This window comes from Hyla sarda, chromosome 4, assembly GCF_029499605.1.
Source record: "Hyla sarda isolate aHylSar1 chromosome 4, aHylSar1.hap1, whole genome shotgun sequence".
Classification (NCBI taxonomy): Eukaryota; Metazoa; Chordata; class Amphibia; order Anura; family Hylidae; genus Hyla; species Hyla sarda.
Genome location: NC_079192.1, coordinates 269,648,279 through 269,663,403, shown reverse-complemented (window position 1 = coordinate 269,663,403; position 15,125 = coordinate 269,648,279). Strand labels below are relative to the sequence as shown.

Below are 15,125 nucleotides of genomic sequence, written 5' to 3'. Positions count from 1 at the left end.
TGGAGTTGTAGTTTTATAACCTCTGGAGGGCTACAGCTTGGGCACCACTGTATAGTGGTCTCCAAACTGTGGCCCTCCAGATGTTGCAAAACTACAACTCCCAGCATGACCAGACGGCCTTTGGCTGGGAGTTGTAGTTTGGCAACTCCTAGAAGGCAGCAGTGAAGATAACTTACCACTGATCTTCACTGCTGCCTCCACCGCTGCCGCCAATCCCGCCGCTGCCTACTGCGATCACCATTCCCGCTTCCTCCTCCTGCACTCCGGTACCGCCGCCATCTTCTCCCCGCTTTGCCCCGACATCCAGGGGCAGGCAGAGCGGGGATTTCAACTTAAACCCTCCCGCCCCCCTACTGCCATTGGTCGGTTAGTCCTAACCGACCAATGGCATAGGAGGAGGTGGAATCACTGCCACCTCGCTCCGATCATCCCTATTTTCCGTCACCAGAGACGATCGGTGACCAGCGACTATCGGGTCACCAGAGATTTGTAGCGAACGCTGACATGGGGGTCGGGCCCCCCAGGCATTGTCACAGGATGCCCGCTGAATGATTTCAGCAGGCATCCCTCTCCGGTCCCCGCCCTGCGAGCAGCAGGGAGGTGAGAAACGCAGGGCGTACCTGTACGCCCTGAGTCCTTAAGAACTCGGAAATGGGGGCGTATAGGTACACCCTGCGTCCTTAAGGATTTAAAATATTTGGTCTGTCAAGACAATGCATAATTTTTTTGTCCTATTACAGTAAATGTATATTTGCAGCCACCTGAGGTAGTTTGGAAAGCTAAAAGCAGCGGAAGCAATGAAAGTTAAATAATTTCCATTGACATTAGTGAGAGTTGTTCAAACTTTTTTTTTTTTTTTTTCTATTAGATTATGGGTCACATTTGTTGCAGAATTATCAACAACAAATCTGACCTTTGGGAAGTTTCCCATATAACTTCACAGAAAAAAAATTATATTGTAAAACATTCATGGATTCTGATTTACTCTTTATTAATTCAAAAACATATCCTTCTCTTCAGCTCCTGGCTTTACTGCTTCAAATTTACCCAATGGATATCCCCGTTACCCATCCTTTGGTGATGCATCTTCCCACCCTTCTAGTAGACATCCATCAGTGGGTAGCACACGCCTACCTTCTGTAGGAGAGGAGTCCACCCATCCACTGCTTGTTCCTGATGAACATGTAAGTAGATTCACAATCTGCCTATATTTTTGTATATTTAAGGAACTTATACTTGTCACTGCTAAAAGGTTTACAAGGTCATTCATATGAATCGGCACATGCTTGCATTCACTAGTAGTCCTGTTTTCAAAGTCTCAAAGTCTTTTTTCTGAGGGGGGGGGGCACGCAAACATAGTTAGCAGAGAGTCCGTAAGGGAGTAGGAAATATGAAATGCCATGCCCACGCTACAGTTTTTGTTTTGGTATTTCTCTCTTTAGTGGCATTTTTTGGATCACTTGCAATTTTTTTTATTATTGCAGTATGCTCTGGAGTTTTATCACCCAGTTTGGAGTTTTTTCTCATATAGACTCCTCCTGTAGGCTTAAAAAAACAAACCTGCATGTGTAAATGTGAGGGGGCCTTTTTTCCCCTTCCTTGTGTGTATATCTCTCTGAATAACCTAATAAAATAATGGAACAGACAAAACCAGCTCACCCTGGCCTGGACAGATGGAGCACGGATCCAGGTGCTGGACAACACCGTTGAACAGAAAAATGAAGAAATGTAGAATCCAGCTCTTATGCAAATAAAATCCAAGGTTTATTCCAATAAGACAACACAGGAACACTAGGATAAGAGCTGGATTCTACATTTCTTCATAATAAAATAATCACACAAATTGTCATGAGAAAAACTTCATACATGGCATTACAGTCCACTGGGACTAGGACAAGTAGACAAGCTTGCCCTGAAAGTTAGGCTGCATTGTTGAAGGTTTTTTTTTTTTTTTCTAACTTTCACTGCAGTTTTTGATCCATACCCAGACGTGCATGCAAAAGAAATAGTACATCTAAAGAAAAGACTTAAACTTAGACCTTAACTTCTGTCTTGCCGTGGCAATTTTAGGCTAAGTTTTCCACTTGTCCGTTTTTATTTGTTTATTTATTATTTATTTATTTTTTTTTTTATACTTTTTGAAAATTGCCAGTTTTGAGGCAAAATTAACATTGGAGCCAAAGGTAATGGGAAATATAAAGGAAGGACTTGTTGTTCTCCCTACTGGATCTATTGGCTCAAAAACTGCTGTGGCATTTTTCCGATAAACTGCTAAGTGTGAAACACAGCTGTACAAAAACTGCCATGCGTGTTGGCAAAAGAGAGCTCAAGGACATAATTTTTATATGATTTTGTTTTATTTCTAGGTGCACACATATGTTAACACGACTGGTGTACAGGAGGATGCAAGGCCCAGCGTACCCGCACCACTTGAGCAAAGTCTTTCAAATCCAGAAGGAAGTGTTAGCCGAGCAGATCCTATTCCTATTCCTGACAGAGACCCCCATGTTATACTAGAACCAGAAGGTGTGAAGTTTGTTTTAGGACCAACTCCGGTTCAGAGACAATTAATGGAAAAAAAGAAACTGGAGAAACTTGAGGAGGAACAAAGCAGTGGAAAGGTTGAAAGCAATAGCTGTCCAAATAGCACAGAGGGGGACACTGGTTATGACAGTGATGAACGCAGAGATACACCTTCTGGCAACAAAATGGTATATGAAAACGTTAATGGTTTGTCAATTCCTCCATCTGTGGCAAGAAGAGGACGTATCCCACCGCCTATCTCCACAGATGTGCAAAACATCAACAACTCTGCCCAGAGGAGGACTGCATTAATAAACTATGAAAACCTACCATCTCTCCCTCCTGTTTGGGAAGCCCGAAAATCCAGTAAGGAGGATGATGACCCTTTAGGACCAAAGACACCATCTCTAAATGGTTTTCACAATAACCTAGACCCAATGCATAACTATGTGAACACAGAGAATGTGACTGTTCCACTAAGTGCTCACAAAATTGAGTTTTCTAGGCGTCGAGACTGCACACCAACTGTTTTTAATTTTGATATAAGGCGCCCAAGTTTAGAGCACAGGCAGCTTAACTATATACAGGTTGACTTAGAAGGTGGTAGTGACTCTGACAACCCTCAGACACCTAAGACCCCAACCACTCCACTCCCTCAAACTCCTACCAGACGCACGGAACTGTATGCTGTAATAGACATTGAAAGGACTGCTGCTATGTCCAACCTGCAGAAAGCACTGCCACGCGACGATGGTACTTCTAGAAAGACTAGGCACAACAGTACTGATCTACCCATGTGAGCCTCAAGTCATTTGCACCTTTTTTTTGCATATTTCTCAAAAAAACACAGAAGAAAAATGTAGAAAAAAAACTCACTTCTTAAACACTAACACGTTTTCATAGATTTAATTTTTTTTCCATGTGCTTTTGTCTAAAGGGAATTTATGTAGAGCAGGTACTCCTAAAATATTGTTCACTTTACAGTAGCAGTAGGTACTGTATAGTTGCAGAGCTGTATTACCTCTTATATCTATTTCATTGGTTTGCAGTGACATGCCAGTTTTCTTTTTACCAACATACTAAACCTTTGCATCTAGACTGTTGCCATTTGAAGCTACAGTAAAAAGTTTTATTTTTGGGATGTAATTTACAGTACGAATGTGTGAAGTTATATACGAGTATTTTTATACTAACTTTTTATGATTCCAGAAATTTGCCAAATTTTTTTGTCGCACCAGCATTTTGAATTGGGGGACATTGGTACGACTGTTTTAACTGTGTTAAATTGTGCTGGATTACAGCCTTACAACATGCTACACCCACACTGGCATGTTGCATTTTGCACATTAAGCACTATTCGGGCTATTCTTCCAAAGTGGCCACCTGCGTTTTACTTTCCACTGCAGGGGATGGGTTGCAAGAGGAAAATGGCTCTGTGCGTGGGATTTCGGTATTTTAAAGGGTACTCTGGTGGAAAACATTTTTTAAATGAACTGGTTAAATCAACTGGTGCCAGAAAGATAAACAGATTTGTAAATTACTTCTATAAAAAATTATTTTAGTACTTATTAGCAGCTGTATGCTACAGGGGAAATTATTTTCTTTTTGAATTTCTTTTTTGTCTTGTCTCCAGTGCTCTCTGCTGTCAAGACAAAAAAAAAATTTCCTCTGTAGCATACAGCTGCTAATAAGTACTGAAAGGATTAAGATTTTTGAATAGAAGTAATTTACAAATCTGTTTAACTTTCTGGCACCAGTTCATTTAAAAAAAAAAGTTTTCCACCGGAGTACCCCTTTTAAGTTACAATATGTCAGGGTTGCATTTATTTAATGCAGACATATACATTTGTATAAAGGCCAAAAAGTTTCCCCTTTTTATCACATTGTATGATATTGTAAGATTATTGTATGTTCCTAATTCGCATTATAAATTTAATTTTTCATACTTTAAAAATATATAAATAGTAAGTTTGTATAAAGGTAGTATAGACAATTTGGAATTATTTCCTTTTTTTATTTTTAAAGATGTTATGTAGATGTGCATTGCCAAAATTTTTTTTTTTTTAAATGATACCTTAGATTTATATCTGCACTAAACATTCCATGATACTGTCTTGAACTGTGACCCTTCTAATGCTCAGAAGTGTGTAGCATGGTAATGGCCAGCCTGTGTTTATAGCGGCTCTTGCAGACGTTGCACCTGTCCCATGACTCTAAGCCATCCGATTGCTGAAGGTTGGCCACCCTCTAGCATAATGCAGTGCAGAGCCACATGCTGCTGTTCTGTTTTTTTTATTTTTTCCTTTTTTTTTTTTTTTTGCACTGAAGGGTTCGAGCAAAGTGATACTATGCAGAAAACATCATTTTTACGTAAAAAAAAAAACTGTGCTCCATTCTGAATAATAGTGTTTAATTTAAATCTTGGTGTGCACCAGGTACTGTGTAAAGTACTGATATTGCTTATCAGATGTTCATTAAAATATATATTTTTTGATATTGACAGCATTGTCATTTCATTGGTGCCAACATCATTTTGTAGCATGGCAATAAAATACTGATTACACACAGATGGTCTCTTTTATTTTTCAGAAATAATATAAAATGTTTACTTTATAAGAATTACTTATTGTATTTTAGTAAAAGCATAGTTTAGTTGTGCTGAGTTTATGAACTGGCAAGGCTTTTTATAGTAAGTGATTTTATCAAAATATGAATGTTCTTGAAAATATAAGTGAATTGATGTCTTTCACATCAGGGGTACTGTCTAGGGGATTGAAGGGCTTTCCTGGGGCTTGATTTGCAAGTGAACACAAATACACATGGGCAAAGCCATACTGTTCTACACTTAAAAGGGTACTCTGTCCCTAGACCTCTTATCCCCTATCCAAAATATAGGGCAGTGTTTCCCAACCTTTTTCGGGTCGGGGCACACCTCGAGAAAAAAAAATTACGCGGGGCACCGCTACCGAGGTTGACGAGCAAAGAAAAAAGGGTAAATGGTAAAAAATGCAATGCACTATATCTATTTATCAGTGGGTATGTAGTTTAAAGTGCTGCTTTATACAGCAACTCACCAATGTCGTCTTCTCTAATTTGCAATGTTGCTTTCTCTTCTCCATCTGGTCCGGGCCATCATCACGATTTCTTCCACACACAATTGTTCACCGTTAAACCTGCAAAACAAATCTATTAGGCGCCAAACTTTTTTTTACATGGGTGACAGAGGGGTTTAGAAGAGTGTATATGGGTGACAGAGGGATGTAGAGGGGTGGACATGGGTGACAAAGGGGTTTAGAGGGGTGTAGAGGAGTGTACATGGGTCAAAGGGGTGTAGAGGAGCGTACATGGGTGACAGGGGTGTTGAGGAGTGGACAGAGGTGACAGGGGTGTAGAGGAGTGGACAGAGGTGTGTAGAGGAGTGGACAGAGGGGTGTAGAGGAGCGTACATGGGTGACGGGTGTAGAGGAGCGGACAGAGGGGTGTTGAGGAGTGTACATGGGTGACGGGTGTAGAGGAGCGTACATGGGTGACGGGTGTAGAGGAGTACATGGGTGACAGGGGTGTAGAGGAGTGTACAGAGGGGTGTACATGGGTGACAGGGGTGTAGAGGAGTGGACAGAGGGGTGTAGAGGAGTGTACATGGGTGACAGGGGTGTAGAGGAGTGTACAGAGGGGTGTAGAGGAGTGTACATGGGTGTAGAGGAGTGGACAGAGGGGTGTAGAGGAGTGGACAGAGGGGTGTAGAGGAGTGGACAGAGGGGTGCAGAGGAGCGTACATGGGTGACAGGGGTGTAGAGGAGCGTACATGGGTGACGGGTGTAGAGGAGTGGACAGAGGTGACGGGTGTAGAGGAGCGGACAGGGGTGTAGAGGAGCGTACATGGGTGACGGGTGTAGAGGATCGGACAGGGGTGTAGAGGATCGGACAGAGGGGTGTAGAGGAGCGGACAGGGGTGTAGAAGAGCGTACATGGGTGACGGGTGTAGAGGAGTGGACAGAGGGGTGTAGAGGAGCGTACATGGGTGACGGGTGTAGAGGAGTGGACATGGGTGACAAGGGGGGGGGGTGAACATGGGTGACAAGGGGGGGTGGACATGGGTGACAGGGGTCACCCATGTAGAGGAAAGTACATGGGTGAAAGGGGTGTAGAGGAGTGGACATGGGTGACGGGGGGGGCAGACTGGGTGACGGGGGGGGGGGGCGGACTGGGTGACGGGGGGGGGGGGGGGGGTTGGACAGGGTTGAGAAGGGGTAACGGGTGGAAAGGGTACAGTACCTTAACCCCTTAAGGACCGAGCCATTTTTCACCTTAAGGACCGGAGCGTTTTTTGCAATTCTGACCACTGTCACTTTAAACATTAACTCTGGGATGCTTTTAGTTATCATTCTGATTCCGAGATTGTTTTTTCGTGACATATTCTACTTTAACTTAGTGGTAAAATTTTATGGTAACTTGCATCCTTTCTTGGTGAAAAATCCCCAAATTTGATGAAAAAAATTTAGCATTTTTCTAACTTTGAAGCTCTCTGCTTGTATGGAAAATGGATATTCAAAATAATTTTTTGGGGGGTTCACATATACAATATGTCTACTTTATGGTTGCATCATTAAATTTATGAGTTTTTACTTCTGGAAGACACCAGAGGGCTTCAAAGTTCAGCAGCAATTTTTAAATTTTTCACAAAATTTTCAAACTCGCTATTTTTCATGGACCAGTTCAGGTTTGAAGAGGATTTGAAGGGTCTTCATATTAGAAATACCCCATAAAAGACCGCATTATAAAAACTACACCCCCCAAAGTATTCAAAATGACATTCAGTAAGTGTATTAACCCTTTAGGTGTTTCACAGGAATAGCAGCAAAGTGAAGAAGAAAATTCAAAATCTTCATTTTTTACACTCGCATGTTCTTGTAGACCCAATTTTTTAATTTTTGCAAGGGGTAAAAAGGAGAAAATTTTTAATTGTATTTGAAACCCAATTCCTCTCGAGTAAGCACATACCTCATATGTCTATGTTAATTGTTCAGCGGGCGCGGTAGAAGGCTCAGAAGGGAAGGAGCGACAAATGGTTTTTGGGGGGCATGTCACTTTCAGGAAGCCCCTATGGTGCCAGGACAGCAAAAAAACACACATGGCATATCATTTTGGAAACTAGACCCCTCAGGGAACGTAACAAGGGGTAAAGTGAACCTTAATACCCCACAGGTGTTTCACGACTTTTGCATATGTAAAAAAAAAATGCTTGGTTTCCCAAAAATTTTACATTTTTAAAAAGGGTAATAGCAGAAAATACCCCCCAAAATTTGAAACCCAATTTCTCCCGATTCAGAAAACACCCCATATGGGGGTGAAAATTGCTCTGCTGGCGCACTACAGGTCTCAGAAGAGAAGGAGTCACGTTTGGCTTTTTGAAAGCAAATTTTGCTATGGGGGCATGCCGCATTTAGCGGGCGCAGTAGAAGGCTCAGAAGGGAAGGAGCGACAAATGGTTTTTGGGGGGCATGTCACTTTCAGGAAGCCCCTATGGTGCCAGGACAGCAAAAAAAAACACATGGCATACCATTTTGGAAACTAGACCCCTCGGGGAACGTAACAAGGGGTTAAGTGAACCTTTATACCCCACAGGTGTTTCATGACTTTGGTATATGTAAAAAAAAAAAAAAAAATTTTTTTTACCTAAAATGCTTGTTTTCCCAAAAATTTTACATTTTTAAAAAGGGTAATAGCAGAAAATACCCCTTAAAATTTGAAGCCCAATTTCTCCTGAGTACGGCGATACCCCATATGTGGCCCTAAACTGTTGCCTTGAAATACGACAGGGCTCCAAAGTGAGAGCGCCATGCGCATTTGAGGCCTAAATTAGGGACTTGCATAGGGGTGGACATAGGGGTATTCTACGCCAGTTATTCCGAAACAGGGGGCCTCCAGCTGTTGTAAAACTCCCAGCATGCCTAGACAGTCAGTGGCTATCTGGCAATACTGGGAGTAGTTGTTTTGCAACAGCTGGAGGCTCCGTTCTGGAAACAGTGGCGTACCAGACATTTTTCATTTTTATTGGGGAGGGGAGGGGGGCTGTTTAGGGGTATGTGTATATGTAGTGTTTTTTACTTTTTATTTTATTTTTTGTTAGTGTAGTATTTTTAGGGTACAGTCGCATGGGCGGGGGTTCACAGTAGTTTCTCGCTGGCAGCTTGAGCTGCTGCAGAAAATTTGCCGCACCTCAAACTTGCAGCCGGATACTTACTGTAATCCTCCGCCCATGTGAGTGTACTCTGTACGTTCACATTGGGGGGGGGGGGGGGGGGGGACATCCAGCTGTTGCAAAACTACAACTCCCAGCATGTACGGTCTATCAGTGCATGCTGGGAGTTGTAGTTTTGCAACCGCTGGAGGCTCCGTTTTGGAAACAGTGGTGTACCAGACGTTTTTTCATTTTTATTGGGGAGGGGGGCTGTGTAGGGGTATGTGTATATGTAGTGTTTTTTACTTTTTATTTTTTGTTAGTGTAGTGTTTTTAGGGTACAGTCGCACAGGCGGGGGTTCACAGTAGTTTCTCGCTGGCAGCTTGAGCTGCAGCAGAAAATTTGCCGCAGCTCAAACTTGCAGCCGGATACTTACTGTAATCCTCCGCCCATGTGAGTGTACCCTGTACGTTCACATTGGGGGGGGGGGGAACATCCAGCTGTTGCAAAACTACAACTCCCAGCATGTACGGTCTATCAGTGCATGCTGGGAGTTGTAGTTTTGCAACAGCTGGAGACACACAGGTTGTGAAACACCGAGTTTGGTAACAAACTCAGTGTTTTGCAACCAGTGTGCCTTCAGCTGTTGCAAAAGCTACAACCCCCAGCATGTACGGACAGCGGAAGGGCATGCTGGGTCTTGTAGTTATGCAACAGCCGGAGGCATACTACATTGGCTGGGGATGCTGGGGATTGTAGTTATGCAACAGCTGGAGACACACTGGTTTGCTACTTAACTCAGTGTGCCTTCAGCTGTTGCAAAACTACAACTCTCAGCAGTCACCGACAGCCAACGGGCATGCTGGGAGTTGTAGTTATGCAACCACCAGATGCACCACTACAACTCCCAGCATGCACTTTAGCTGTTTGTGCAAGCTGGGAGTTGTAGTTATACAACAGCTGAAGGTACACTTTTCCATAGAAAGAATGTGCCTCCAGCTGTTGCAAAACTACAAGTCCCAGCATGCCCATAAGGGCATGCTGGGAGTTGTGGTGGTCTGCCTCCTGCTGTTGCATAACTACAGCTCCCAGCATGCCCATTTTGCATGCTGGGAGCTGTTGCTAAGCAACAGCAGGAGGCTGTCACTCACCTCCTGCTGCTGCTCCACGATGCCGCCGCCGTCGCTCCTGGGGCCCCGATCCCAACATTAACGCCGGGGATCGGGGTCCCCAGCACCCGGGATGCACGTCCCTCTCACGTCCTCCGGAAGAGGGGCGGAGCGGGTTGCGGGAGTGACACCCGCAGCAGGCGCCCTGATTGGTCGGCCGGGAATCCGGCCGACGAATCGGGGCGATCGTGAGGTGGCACCAGTGCCACCTCACCCCTGCTGGCTCTGGCTGTTCGGGGCCGTCTCTGACTGCCCCAATCAGCCAGTAATTCCGGGTCATCGGGTCACTGGAGACCCGATTGACCCGGAATCTGCCGCAGATCGCTGGACTGAATTGTCGCTGGACATAATGACCCCCCTGGGCGATATGCCGGGATGCCTGCTGAACGATTTCAGCAGGCATCCGGCCCCCCCCCCCCACCGGCTAGCGGCGAAATGCTCATGGCGTATCCATACGCCCTCGGTCCTTAAGGACTTGGAAACGGGGGCGTATGGATACGCCCTATGTCCTTTAAGGGGTTAAGCAAGCCGGTCCGCGCAGCTTGCAGGTCCACGGCAGGCACGGGAGTCCAGCGCAGGTGAAGATCGTCCCGCCCCAGGGACCCATTTTCGGCTCACTGCGTTGCAAGGTAGAAGGGGGAGGGGGACGCTGTGTGCGCAATGCGCACGCAGGCTTCCCTTCCCCCTTGCGCCGCCAGTCATAAGCGCGCAGGCCGGGGCAGGATATTTTAAAAAAATAAAAATAAATCACAGCAAAATCCCGCGGCACCACGGCCAGTGGCGAACGGCACACACGTGTGCCGCGGCACTGCGGTTGGGAATCACTGGTATAGGGGATAAGATGTCTGATTGCAGGGGTCCCGCCACTGGGAACCCCCGCAATCTCTGCTGCGGCACTGCAGACATCTGGTGCACGGAGCAAACGTCACTCCGTCCTGGATGACTGGTGATGTGGGGAAGAGGCTCATGACATCACTGTCACACCATGCTTGTGATGTCACGGCTGTGCCCCCTCAATGCAAGTCTATGGGAGGGGGCATGACAACAGTGCACAGTGCACTTTTCAGTAAAAATGACACCTAATCTTTATTTTGATTTTGTTTTACTTCTGGTGAAAATTATAACTGCACGAAAATTAGTACGTTTAAAAATGTTGCCTTCTGGCCCATATAACTTACATTTTTCCCGCATATGGGGATGTATGTGGCTCACTTTTTGCGCCGTGATCTGAAGTTTTTATCGGTACCATTTTTGTTTTGATGGGACTTTTTGATCACTTTTTATACATAACGTTATATTTTTATAGTCATGACATTTTCGCATGTGGCGATACCACATGTTTATATTTCTTGTTTACATTTATTTTTTTAAAGGGAAAGGGGGGGTGATTCAAACTTTTTAGGGAAGGGGTTAAATCACATTTACTAATATAATATATATATTTTTTTTACTTTACACATTTCTAGCCCCCATAGGGGACATTAACATGCGATTTTCTGATAGCAGACACTAATCATTGCTATACCATAGCATAGCAGTGATCAGTGTTACCTGCACTCTATTTCTCCAGCCTGCATCTCAGGCATAGAGCAATCGCCGATTGGACGTTGAGGAGGAAGGTTGGGACCCTCCTCGTGTGTCCTCAGCTGATCGGGACACCGCGGTTTTACCGCATTGATCCCGATTAGCCCGATTGAGCTGCCTGGAAGCATTTGAATTTTTTTTTTTTACATTTTAGACACAGCGATCAAAGTCTAAGGGGTTAATACCGGACATCACCGCGATCAGTGTCTGGTACTAACCACGGGTCCTGGCTGTTGCTCGGTGTCGGGACCGACCCGTTATGACGCAGGGTCAGTGCGCCACCCCGCGATATATCACTGGAGTGGGCACAGGGCATACAGGTACACCCTGTGTCTTTAAGAGGTTAAAGGCCCCACACCATACACACCCCCAGTGCTTTCTAAATTATTAGGATGTGAGATATAATAAACCCAACATGAATATTAAAAGGTGGGAGTTATAGTGATTCTGTTATGAAGAATTAGTTGAATCTAAATAACCCCCTTGCCCCCCCCCCCCAATACTGAACTAAAAGATTTGCAATCAATTTCACATGCTGTTTGGCAAATGGAACAGACAACAGCTGGAAATTATAGGCAATTAGCAAGACACCCCCAATAAAGGAGTGCTTCTGCAGGTGGTGACCACAGACCACTTCCCAGTTCCTATGCTTCCTGGCTGATGTTTTGGTCACTTTTGAATGCTGGCGGTGCTTTCACTCTAGTGGTAGCATGAGACGGAGTCTACAACCCACACAAGTAGATCAGGTAGTGCAGCTCATCCAGGATGGCACATCAAAGGTTTGCTGTGTCTGTCAGTGTAGTGGCAAGAGCATGGAGGTGCTACCAGGAGATAGCCCAGTACATCAGGAGATGTGGAGGAGGCCGTCATAGGGCAACAACTGACCTCGAGCAGGCCACAAATGTGCATGAGTCCACTCAAATGGTCAGAAACAGACTCCATGTGGGTGGTGTGCTTACAGCCCAACACCATGCAGGACGTTTGGCATTTGCCAGAAAGACCAAGATTGGCAAATTCGCCACTGGCGCCCTGGGCTTTTCACAGATGAAAGCAGGTTCACACGGAGTACATGACAGACGGGACAGTCTGGAGACGCCATGGAGAATGTTCTGCTGCCTACAACATCCTCCATCATGACCGGTTTTGCGGTGGGTCAGTAATGGTGAGGGTGGCATTTCTTTGGGGGGGGGGGGGCAGCGCAGTCCTTCATATGCTTGCATGAGGTAACCTGACTGACATTGGGTACCGAGATGAGATCCTCAGACCCCTTTTGAGACCATATGCTGGTGCAGTTAGCCCTGGGTTCCTCCTAATGCAAGACAATGCTAGACCTCATGTGTCTGGAGTGTGTCAGCAGTTCCTGCAAGGGGAAGGCATTAATGCTATGGACTGGCCCACCCGTTCCCCAGAACTGAATCTAATTGAGCACATCTGGGCATCATGTCTCGCTCCAGACTGTCCAGGAGTTGGTGGATACTTTAGTCCAGGTCTGGGAGGACATCCCTCAGGAGTCCATCCGCCACCTCATCAGGAGCATGTCCAGGCATTGTAGGGAGGTCATACGGGCACGTGGAGGCCACACACACTACTGAGCCTCATTTTGACTTGTTTTAAGGTTCAAAGTTGGATCAGCCTGTAGTGTGGTTTTCCACTTTGATTTTGAGTGTGACTCCATATCCAGACCTCCATGGGTTGATAAATTTGATTTCCATTGATAATTTGTGTGATTTTGTGGTCAGCACATTCAACTAAGTAAAGACGAAAGTATTTAATACGATTAGTTCATTCACTCACATCTAGGATGTGTTATATTAGCGTTTCCTTTATGTTTTTTGAGCAGTGTATTTCTCCATTCAGTGACACAGCAAGCTGAAGGTGACGCTGGTACCAAGAGTGGATAGGGAAGTGATCGTATGCATCCTTCAAGTCCACCAAACACATCTGGGCATTCTTAGGAATCAATGTAACAATGGTACCTAATGACTATCGACCAGTTAAGATGTTTTAAATGTATGATTGTCCGTTAGAACTTGTTCGGCTTCCTCACCAGAAAAAAGTAATGACCAAAACCATCCTGAGCTTTGGGAACCGGAATGATGGTCCCCAGAAACAACATGTCTAAGACCCCCTTTTCTAGAGGAGCCGACTCTGCTGAGGATGAAAGGAGAGGTACCTGAAACTTGTTGAAGGGGAAGGCTTAAAAATGCTGAGGGGTTTAAATCGTTGTTGTCTTTTGAAAATATGTTTTGAAGTCACTTATTTTTGCTTTGGTTTAGCATATGTGCGACATGTTAATCATACTATCACAAGGGGTTAGATAAATTTGGCAAACATAAATAACAAAAAAAGGTTGTATGTACAGAAATGGACAGAGGTATCAGCAGAGAGAACTGTGGTTAGACAGAAAAAAAATTCACAAAGAAAAGAACTTTCTGTAGAGCATACAGCTGCTGATAAGTACTGGAAGGATTAAGATATTTTAATAGAAGTAATTTACAAATCTGTCTAACTTTCTGGCACCAGTTGATTTAAAAAAAATAAAAATTCCGCCAGAGTACTCCTTTAATAGCAATAACATTGTCAGTGTGTCACCTATGTTTAGAAGGACCTCCGATGCAAGGAAAAGACCAACAACCACCATCATTACTATTATAGAACATATAAGGGATTGCATACAGCTACATTAGATGACATCTTTTCTGATTGGAGATGGTCACTTTCCTTTTTCTTCTCCATCTGGCCTAGACTGTCATGATGATTTCTTCCAGCTGCGACTCATCTCTGCAGAACCTGCTGGGAAAAAAACCAAAAAACATTTCTGGCCCAGCACCGATAACGCTCCAAACCGTAATAATGCCCCCCTTTGTGTCCCACATAGTAAAGTGGGCAGATAGGTGGGTTGGGGGAAGAGTCAGTAAGTCCCACCCAACAGAAAGTTAGGTAATTCCTGTAGGTAGACATGGTCCTTGAAGTAGTTTTTCCCATCACATAGGTGCCCAGAGTAGGTAGGACCCAACCAGAGTTGCCCCAGTATGATAATTCTCATATAGGATATGTAGGTGGATCCGGGACAGTTGGGATGTATGGCAGGCGCTGCCAAAACAAGATGGCGTTAGGAACTCTTGGAAATGCGCTGTTTCCATAGAAGGTAATGCATTTCCGTGCAGATTATGCAGAAAGGGCCCATTCATGCTACGAAATATCCACATGGAGAAATTCCAGGCAGAGACTCTGTGAGCAGCAGGCCCGGCAGCAACAATGCTCAGAAATGCTCCATTTCCAAAGACAACAATGCATTTCAATGCAGAAGAATGTTCATTAGCACTACTTCTCCTTATGTCCATACACAGTGTTTCCCAAAGAAGGTGCCTCCAGCTGTTGCAAAGCTACGACACCCAGCATGCCCGGAGAGCCCTGGCTGTCTGTGCATGCTGGGAGTCATAGTTTTGCATCAGCTGGGGGCACAAACACTGCCATACACGGTTATTACATTCTGGGACTTGTCTCTGGTTTCCTAGCTACTAAATCCTTCTCCCGCCCACACCCTAGAAGGAAATAGTTACTAGACCCGTAATTACAAAGCTCTTTGGGCCGCCATCTTTGAAACTGGCAATAGCACGAACATTTGAGAAACACGGGATCATTTTGCTCCATCACTATCACCTCC

The 15,125-nt window shown here is 44.8% G+C and overlaps 1 protein-coding gene across 4 annotated transcripts in view; it reads left to right on the top strand.

The window, feature by feature from the left end:
* The window catches only part of FRS2 (fibroblast growth factor receptor substrate 2), a 48,163-nt gene extending 43,079 nt beyond the window's left edge, over positions 1 to 5,084 (top strand). For all 4 annotated transcript variants that reach the window (XM_056574160.1, XM_056574161.1, XM_056574162.1 and 1 more), the window contains 2 exons: positions 1,021 to 1,184; positions 2,367 to 5,084. In XM_056574160.1, coding sequence (XP_056430135.1) covers positions 1,021 to 1,184; positions 2,367 to 3,323 — 1,121 coding nt within the window. In that variant the 3' untranslated portion in view covers positions 3,324 to 5,084. The remainder of the gene's footprint in view (positions 1 to 1,020; positions 1,185 to 2,366) is intronic.
* The last annotated feature ends 10,041 nt before the right edge of the window (positions 5,085 to 15,125 follow it).